Source organism: Chiroxiphia lanceolata, chromosome Z (assembly GCF_009829145.1).
Source record: "Chiroxiphia lanceolata isolate bChiLan1 chromosome Z, bChiLan1.pri, whole genome shotgun sequence".
In the NCBI taxonomy this organism is placed as follows: domain Eukaryota; kingdom Metazoa; phylum Chordata; class Aves; order Passeriformes; family Pipridae; genus Chiroxiphia; species Chiroxiphia lanceolata.
In genome coordinates this window covers 44,495,130-44,504,402 of record NC_045671.1, presented here as the reverse complement: position 1 = coordinate 44,504,402, position 9,273 = coordinate 44,495,130, and the positions used below count along the sequence as shown (strand labels likewise).

At 39.4% G+C, this 9,273-nt stretch overlaps 1 protein-coding gene across 4 annotated transcripts in view; it reads left to right on the top strand.

Annotated features, from left to right (window-relative positions):
- The first annotated feature begins 1,005 nt into the window (after positions 1-1,005).
- YTHDC2 (YTH domain containing 2) overlaps positions 1,006-9,273 on the top strand; it is a 28,310-nt gene continuing 20,042 nt past the window's right edge. For 2 of the 4 annotated variants that reach the window (XM_032676243.1, XM_032676241.1), the window contains exons 1-7: positions 1,006-1,245; positions 1,933-2,023; positions 2,405-2,601; positions 4,261-4,460; positions 5,082-5,248; positions 7,441-7,543; positions 8,751-8,907. In XM_032676243.1, coding sequence (XP_032532134.1) covers positions 1,068-1,245; positions 1,933-2,023; positions 2,405-2,601; positions 4,261-4,460; positions 5,082-5,248; positions 7,441-7,543; positions 8,751-8,907 — 1,093 coding nt within the window. In that variant the 5' untranslated portion in view covers positions 1,006-1,067. Of the gene's footprint in view, positions 1,246-1,340; positions 1,400-1,523; positions 1,543-1,932; positions 2,024-2,404; positions 2,602-4,260; positions 4,461-5,081; positions 5,249-7,440; positions 7,544-8,750; positions 8,908-9,273 lie in introns of those variants that run through there. The other 2 variants (XM_032676244.1, XM_032676245.1) reach the window with 2 other exon arrangements.

The window sequence follows — 9,273 nt, the reverse complement described above, 5'->3', positions numbered from 1 at the left end:
CTGTCTCCCTAAGGTCTTGCTCTATGGTGAACTTGCCACCAGCTGCCGCGAGAGAGGAGCCCCGAAGATACAAGGACTCCCTGAAACAACATCTCAGCCTTGGCCATACTGATCAACATAACTGGTCTACTCTGGCCTCAAATTGGGAGGTCTGGAGACGCACCATCTATAACGCTGCTGATGCTTTTGAGAACGCATGCAGGATCACTCTCAAGGAGAAAACACAATGCAGAAAAAATCACGTCTTGCCGATACCATCCAAGGAGTCTTTCTGCTGTGCCTTTTGCAACCAGACTTGTCTATCTCGCATTAGTCTCTTTAGCCACCAGTGCGCTTGGAGCAAATGTGGGTAGAGCCCTTCCCAAATCTTCGTTCGCAAAGCCTAGCCATGAGATTTAATTCTCCACTTAAGTTCACAATTGAGGAGTAGTTTGTTCTTCTTCGAAGTATTCTCTGTTCTTCTTCGAAGTATTCTCCTTCTGACTTGAATGATGCAACCTTCAATAGTAAGTCCTGTGTCATGCCGAAGTTTTAAGCTTTTTTTCTTTCTCATGTCCTCAGCATCGAATAAAAGGACAACAGGAAAAGGCGATCTCAAGAGCTTTCAGCCAAAGGGTTATTTACTGACGTACAGAACACTCAAGGCACTCACAGATTCTGCATGACAATAGATGGCTGAACACCTTTCCTTTGGGAGTGTCAACTGGAAAAATTATCTGCATTTTACAAAATCAGGGGCAACTAATACTTTATGGAGTGAAGAGGCTAAGGCTGCGATAAACTTTGCCACACCTAGGTTTAATGTCATTCAATTAAATCACAATAATTTATGACCAAACAGATACCAAGAGCCACTTTTGAAGTCATGACCGTTCAGGTATTAACAGCCTAATGGCTAGCGGGGGGGAGGGAAAGAGAATTTCCTTCCGTTTAAGAGGCGATTCCGGCTGTAGGTCACCCCGCGCACGCGCCGCCTCCGCCGTCTGCCCCCGGCCGAGGGAGAACCGGCCGCACTCCCCGTCCTGTTGCCCCCCGGCTGTGTCGGAGCCCCGGGCGGTGTCGCGATCATGTCGCGACACAGGAGGGTGCCGCGGCGACAGCCCAGCGGGGCCGCGGGGGGCTCGGCTTCGGCAGCGGGCGCGGTGCGGGCCCGAGCCGAGGGGCTGAGGGACGTCCGCGTGGACGAGGAGGTGGAGATGGCGGTGCAGCTCGCCTTGGAGCGGTTCCGCAGCGGGGAGGAGGCGGGTGCGCTGCACAGCCCGGGCCGGGGGACACGCGGCGCGGCTTTGGGAAGGGCGTTGCCAGGAGATCGAGGGAGGGAGGGGATCCTGCCCCTGTTCCCGGCCCTGGGGAGGCACGTTTGGAGCGCTGTCCAGTTCTGGGCTCCTCAGTACAAGAGGTACCAGGAGCTCCTGGAGAGGATCCAATGGAGGGCAGCGAAGATGATGAGGGGTCTGGAGCATCTCATGGAGACAGAGACGTGGGAGCTGCGCCTGTTAAGTCTGCAGAAGAGAAAACTGGGAGGGCATCTCATTAATGCATGTAAATATCTCAGAGGCGGGTACCGAAAGGATGGTCCCAGATCTTAAGTGGTGCCCAGGAGCAATAGCCATAAAGTAAAAGCACAAGAAATTCTATCTCAACGTGAGGGAGAACCTCTTTCCACTGGGGGCAGCAGAGCACTGGAAAGCTGGCTGGTGCTCTGGGCAGAATGTCTCTCTCTCTGGAGACATTCTGGACCCATCTGGACATGTTCCTGTGTCACCTACTCCAGGTGACCCTGCCTTGGCAAGAGGGTTGGACTGTATATGATCTCCAGAGGTCCCTTCTAACCCTCACGGCCCTCTGATTCTGTAACATTGAGATAATATGTCAATATTGCTGCCTGTTGGGTTGTTAAGTGTTGTTTTTTTTTTTTAATTATCATTCTAGAGATGGAATTTCCTTCTAGTTTCACTAGTACTGAAAGAGCATTTGTTCATCAGCTCTGTCAGTCTCTTGGACTGGTATCTAAAAGTAAAGGGTAAGTTGGAGTCCCAATTTTCTTTCTTTTTTTGGCGCAGGTTTATGGAATTTCATGACTGGTGTTAAAATGATCCATGTTTCCAGCATATCCCACACTGTTGCAGGGAATACTACTAGAGAAAAAAGTTTTAAAAGTCAGCATAAAAATAAGTATCTTTGTGCTTTCCTGCTTAGAAAAACTTCTGACTTGCTAGTTTGAGATAGATTGTGCTTATACTGTTTTGTGGATTTCATGACTCCATAAAAAAGACTTCTCACCATGATCTACTCTGTTTTTTCCAAAGTTTTTGCATAGAACCTTATACCTTGACGGATAAGAATTAACCTAGAGTAGGTTGCTTATTCATAAAACACTTTTTAATTTTTTTTCCCCTCCCAGAAAAGGAGCAAATCGATACCTGACTGTGAGGAAGAAGGATGTATCAGAACTTACACATGCAGTAATGACTTGTGACTTGGCTCTCCGTACAAAACAGGCAGTTCGGAGTTTAATTCAGAGTTTTCCCGTCACAAATAAAGAACGCACGGAACTTCTACCGAAGACGGAGCGAGGAAACACATGCGCTGTGGAATCTGGTATGGTCTGTGTGTCATCTTATAGGGACTTGTCAATCAACAACACTTGAAAAAACGGCTTACAACCCAAGTACAAAACAAACTCTTTTCTGTTCTGTCTTCTTGCTTGTCCCGATACCCTTCCCTCTAAACAAATACCTTAATTTTCTTGACTTTTACTTGTTAATAAGAGGTCTTTTATAACTGGTGGTGTGAGGAACTTGGGCAGTCATATCACCCACTTAGCAATGTCTGCCTTGTACTGAGTTAATTTAGAATCTTTCAGCCAAATCTTTTTGGAAATACATTTCTGAAATACAGGTTCTTAAAAGTTCCATGAGGTGCGGTTGAAGAGTCAGGTGTTACTGTGACTTTGTGTCAGAACATCCTTATGAGAAAATGAGATTGGCTGTTTTGCATATAGAAATTCATGTTTTTGATAAAGAAATTTATTTTTTGTTTCTTCATCTTATAAAATAGATTTGGTCCCTAAGAGACTACTGCCCAGACTCTCTGATTTCTAGAATACAAAAGAGTTCACTGAAGACAAACTTCTCATATGTTTCTGTTGGGTTTTTTTAAACAATGCTTTTAACAACATTATTGCTTTAACAGTTTTGAGTGTAAGAGTTTTGTTTCTGTGTGCAAAGCTTGATACAAGGGTTTCATTGAATGTTTCTGATTTCTGATGCTTTAAGTGCTTCCTTTGCTATTTCTTCAATTGTTTCAGTTATTTGATAGGTTTGTTTAATGAATAGAGGGAAGGTATAATAAAAGTACTGAAACACAATTCCTTAGGAATGTCAGTCATAAACTAATGAACAGTGTAAAATCCATCTTTCTCTGTTTCCAAAGAATGTATTTTTGATTCTCGTGATCTATCTTGGTAAGACAGAGCTTGCAATTTACTGTATGAATCTGTTAATGACAATAAATGTATATAATTGAGTTTATAGAAAGCTTTTCATTCTTCTGGCAAATAATTATCAAGGAGTTACAGAATAGCATTTGCAATGCTGAATTTGAAGTAGCCTCCTCAGAAGATGTGCAGATTCTTTGGCTACTTACGCTTTGCTTTCTAGTATATCACACTGTGCTCTAGGTACAGCATGATTCCAATAGTGTGATTGAAGACAAATCTTGGGCTAGAGCATTAGGTTATGTAAGACTGACTGAAAGGAGGTCATGAAGGACCAGTGAGGATGTGAAAGAAGACATATGAATCACAGTAAAATTAATTTTTGTCAGAAGACATGCTTGGAATAGCTTAAAGGTTTAACTCTGTAGTGGATATTTGTAGGCAAAATGTGCAGATTGAGTGTGTATGCAGATAAAACATCCAAGAAAATATACCAGGCTGCTTTTCCATGGTTTAATTTCTCTTTTGGTCTTTGAAGCCTTTTTTGACTTCAAGAAATGCACTGAGATAGTCCATTTTTGTTCAAAATATTTATGAAAGTAATAACTCATATGAAAAATACGTATTTCAAGCACCATAACAGGGCATGTTGCTATGAATATGACTTTTAAATGTTTGATGGGTTTGACACTTTACCTACAGGAATGCATAAAAAGTCAGGAATGTTAATTTTTAAGTACAATTTTTAAACAGTGTTTTAGTCACCTTCCATTCTTCCATTCTTTTATCTGTATAAGTAAATTCTTAACTTCTCTTCACAGAAAACAAAGAAGTGAACAAGACAAGTGGACGACTTAATGATGGTATCCCCCAAATTCCAGTGAAAAGAGGGGAATCAGAGTTTGATACCTTCAGGCAGTCATTACCAGTTTTTGAAAAACAGGAGGAAATTGTCAAAATAATAAAGGACAATAAAATTGTTTTGATTATTGGAGAGACTGGATCAGGAAAAACTACTCAAGTATGTTTCTTTAATGAAATAAAGAAAATAACAGTATTTATATGAAACTAATGCCAATTTTGTAATATTTGTAATAATGGATTTCTTTATGCAGTTTTAAGGCTTTTGTTTTCCTGTATGATCAAAAATCTTGTGTGCCAATTCACTTTCTTTGCTTTTGAAATACTAAGCCAGCAGATATATGCTAAAAACATAAATGGTTCTGAACAATTTTCTGATAGGTACCATTTTTTCATTAAAATAATAAAAAATATTGAAGGGATAGTGACTGTGAGTTTTGTTTTAGCCCTTTTTCTTCTCAAGCTAGTTCTGTTCTTAGTATCCGAGTAGTATATTTTTGTGCTAAAATGAAAGATTACTTACAGGACCTTTCTTATAGATTACTCTGAAGCAGGAGAAAGACACTTCAACTTTTTTTTTTTTTAAAAAACAGGTTGTACTTAAAATCAGAAATTTATTGTTGCTGCCTTTCTGCCCCTTCAGGTACATTTGCAGTGATAATCCTATTGTGAATCCTTTTGCAATCTGTGTAATATTGAGATGCAGTTAAGTTGTTTTCACTGTGGTAAAAAAGTATGACTTTCTCAAACTAAAAAGTAAGTTTGAACTACTTCTTTACAGATCCCTCAGTTCATTCTTGATGACTGTTACAAAAATGGAACTCCTTGTCGTGTATTTTGCACTCAGCCAAGACGTTTAGCAGCTGTTGCTGTGGCTGAAAGAGTGGCAGCAGAAAGAAGAGAAAAGATTGGCCAGACAATTGGTTATCAGATCCGCTTGGAAAGCAGGTACTATGGATATTTCTTAAAGTCAGTTGATCATGTGTTGGTATTGTAAGTCTTGTGTAGATTTAAACTACAGTATGTTTGGGATACAGCCTAGTAAAATCTCCATGTATAAAGTATAGGTGTTATATGTTTTTGCAGGTAACAAATGAAGAGTTGTCTTATAGAATTGAATTGCAAGTGCTTTCTGCTACTTTCTTCTAGGGAGAGCGTGTGTGTGTAAATCCTTGTCTTACTTTCAGATCAGGTCTATACTTTCCTCTTTGTTTCTTCTCTTCCCCCCCCCTCTCTATTTCTAACATGTGGATCTACACATTCTGCAAGTTTTGAAGGTAGGTCTGAAGACAAGCATGGGGACATAAAATGGGAAACAACAAAATTGCAAAGTGAATGATGATGTTGAGCATTATTTACCAATCTACTTTGGGTTAAATTTACTTTGCTTCAACTCTTGTGTTTAAAGCATGAAGTGATATAAAAGAGATTTCTCTGTCACCTGCTGAATTTGTTCTTAGAGCAGAGCACAAATGGATTGAAGACTGAAGATTGTTTAGGGGTTTTACATTCTTTGAACTGTGTATCTAGTGGGATTTTCAGGAAGGGGCAGCAACTGGGATATGATTGAGAAGAAGATGGCGAAAGGAAAAAGATAGCTGGTTGTGTTGCTTACATGGGTGAAGATAACATAACTAATGAAAATTAATGCTTGAGCAACAAGGCCAAGTTATGAGTTTGAATATGCATATGAAATCTCACAAGGCTATTAAGGGATTAAAAGAGCTAGTAAAGATATATTGCAAATAAGCTGAATGATTAGTTTGTGGAAGTATTACGCTGGCAGAAGAACAGCAAAGTATAAGTCAGATTAAAATGGAAGAATTACTGAAAGCAGCGTGGAAAATGCAGTTTAAGAACAATCAATAAATTTACTCTAGAGAAAGACTAAAAGGGAGATAAGACATTATTTCCATCACTGAGCAAAAAAAAAAAATCTGGGATGGAGGTGTTTAGAGGTGTTCACAGTAACACTGAAGTCTAATTTTTAACTGTTAGTAATGACTATTTCTTGGAGGCTACTGAAGAAGAGAGAAGGGTAGAGATGTAAAGAGAAAGTAGAGCATTCCTGTCTTGTATACGTTCCTTGAATTTAATATGTAGGAGAATTTTTGAAAGGAGGGATTAAATCCAATCTTGGAAAGAAATGCAGGAAGTATGGAATGACATCCAGTGACCTCATGTACTCGTATAGAGTACAACATGAAGTTTTAGTTCCTTTAGGATTGCAGTACTGGAGAAATTAGTGGCAATTGCTGGTTTTATTGGCACAGCTAACTGCCATGAGTGAAGGGCTCATGGAGGACTATCTCCCATGGGAGGGATCCCATGCTGGCACAGGCGAAGAGTGTGAGACCTCCCCATGAGGAGGAAGGCGCAGCAGAGACAGTGTATGCTGAACTGACTGCAGTCCCCATTCCTTGTGCTCCTGTGCCTTGGGGATAGGAGGCAGAGCAAATTGGGAATGAAGAAGTCCTGTGAAGCAGGGAGAGGTAGGCGGAAGGTGTTATAAGATTTGGTTCTATTTCTCATTATTCTACTCTTGATTTATTTGGTAATAAACTAAACTAATTTCCTGAAGCTGAGTCTGTTTTGCCCGTGACAGTAATTGGTGACTGGTGTCTCCCTGTCCTTGTTTTGACCCCATAAGTCTTTCACTGTATTTTCTCTCACCTGCCCAGCTGAGGAGACGAGGGATAGAGCATCTTTGGTTAACATACCAAGCGTCCAGCCGGGGTCAGGCCACCACATGTAGGCTTGGTTATATTGAAGCATATGCTGAAAAATTGGAATCTCTTTTTCTAAAGCAGTTCATGTTTGATTTTCCAGTAAATGGAAAGACATGGAGAGGTTCTCAAGGTTCTGTTTCACTTACTTATTTGTTTGTTAAGATTTGAATCTCACTTTTTCAATTAATCCATTGTCTGAAGTTTTGGACCATAAACACTAAGAATCCTTAGGAGCTGTCTTGGAATAGGCATAGTTTATAAACGAGTGGTCTGCATGAATTCTTTGGTGAGAGAACTGTAATTCCTCTTATGGTGAGCAGCTCTTCAGTCCTTCAGTTTTCAAGCCATGGAAAGCTAGCAGCCTTTAGGTGGTGCAGAAAACCTGAGTTGTCTTTCTGAACTGTTCCATAGGGTTTCTCCAAAGACACTGGTAACGTTTTGCACTAATGACATGCTGCTTCGCACGCTGATGGCAGGAGACAGCACTTTGTCAACCGTGACACATGTTATTGTGGTAAGGACCCTGCTGTCTTCCATGGGGGGGGAGCAGTATGTATTACTTGCTTATTGGAAGATGAGGTCCTCATTTTCTCTATTCAGTTGTTGAACATTTTAGATGGTTTTGTGTGGTAGAATCTGAATTGGCTTCAAAGACTTACTGATTCTTTATTGTAATGTGTGTGTTTTTGTGTGTTTTGACACTTGTGTTGTTTTCTCCTGTAAAAGTATCTTATTTAGGTTCATGCCAGTAATTAATTGTGGAATTATGATGTGGTTCAGGATGACAGACATCTAAATTTTTCTGAACTTTCTCTGTCAGCAGAAAAGCCTGAGGGAGGCTTATGTAGATGTGGTTCAATGTGAGCATGTCTGAATTTCTGTTGTCATGTATTTTTTTTAGCAATACCAGGTTTGCGGTCCATTTGTTTGCCCAGTGTTTTCAACATAATGTGCAGTCTAATTTCTAGCAGATTATTTAAGTGTGCTCCTTTATGATTATGTGAATATTCTTATTGTGGAACTTGGTGAGTCAGTGGAATCAGAATGTTTACCACAATATTACATTCTCCACTGCTGAAGACAGAAAAATCATAGTAATTTTATGTGCCTGCCTGTTTATCAAAGTGAAAAAACCCCATGAAAATGACTCATACATTCCTGACTTCAGCTTACAGATCTTGCATTTGGGTCCCTCTTTCATAATATAAAAGGAAACGGAAGAATGACACAGATGATAAGTCAACCATGTGCCTTAACTGATGATAAGCTTTTTGCGTGACTGTATAAACAGGCTTTTTTCTGTCTATGTGTTATCATATATTTCTTTAAATGCTCATCAGTTGTGAAATGGGAATTCATTAAAATAATATTTATAGGATTTGTGGTTTGTGGCATTTTATTGAAAGTGAGGTTTAGATACAAGAATTAGAGAAGTTTCTGACATTCACTTTGACCTCTGAAGTTAAGATGTATTTGATTTGTGCATTGCAGCGTGCTCTGCTCTGATATCTTTATAAAACCTTTTGAAATACATTTTTACTTATGGATGGTTAAAAAAAATCCTTACTTAAACTACACTTACACATTTTTGTACCTCTGTAATGTGACAGTAATTATATATGTTAGTTTTTTTAAAGAAGTTCATATTTGTCAAAAGTTATGTTCTTAAATATTTGATGTTTATCTGTTGGCTTTGGTTGTTTTTTTTCCTTTTGTTTTAGGATGAAGTACATGAGAGGGATAGATTCAGTGACTTCTTGTTAATAAAACTGAGAGATGTATTGCAAAACCAGAATAGTTTAAGATTAATTATTTCTAGTGCTGCTCTAGATGCAAATCTTTTTATTAGGTATTTTGGAAGTTGCCCTGTCATACACAGTAAGTATGTATTTTAACTCTTAAATCCAAGTAGACCTGCCCTAAAACTCATAGATCTTATTAAACTGTAGCAGACTAGTCTGAGTGAAGGCACATGATGAATACACTGAGTGTTAAAGCAGTGCTTGTTCTTCGTGTCTTTAATTTCTCTTATTTCTTAACTATTCGCACCTAATTCAGAGAGAAGTAATATTCTTATTGTTGAGTTCTGTAAATGGAGGCATGTCCTGACCCCCTCCATGTTCAATTCAAGAAGCAGGAAAAGATTGTTAAAGTGCTTGTCTCTGTGGTGACATAGGTCCTAGGATCTATAACAGTGTGTTATAAATTATTACATTCCAGTAGGTTCTAGTTCATCAGGCCTCA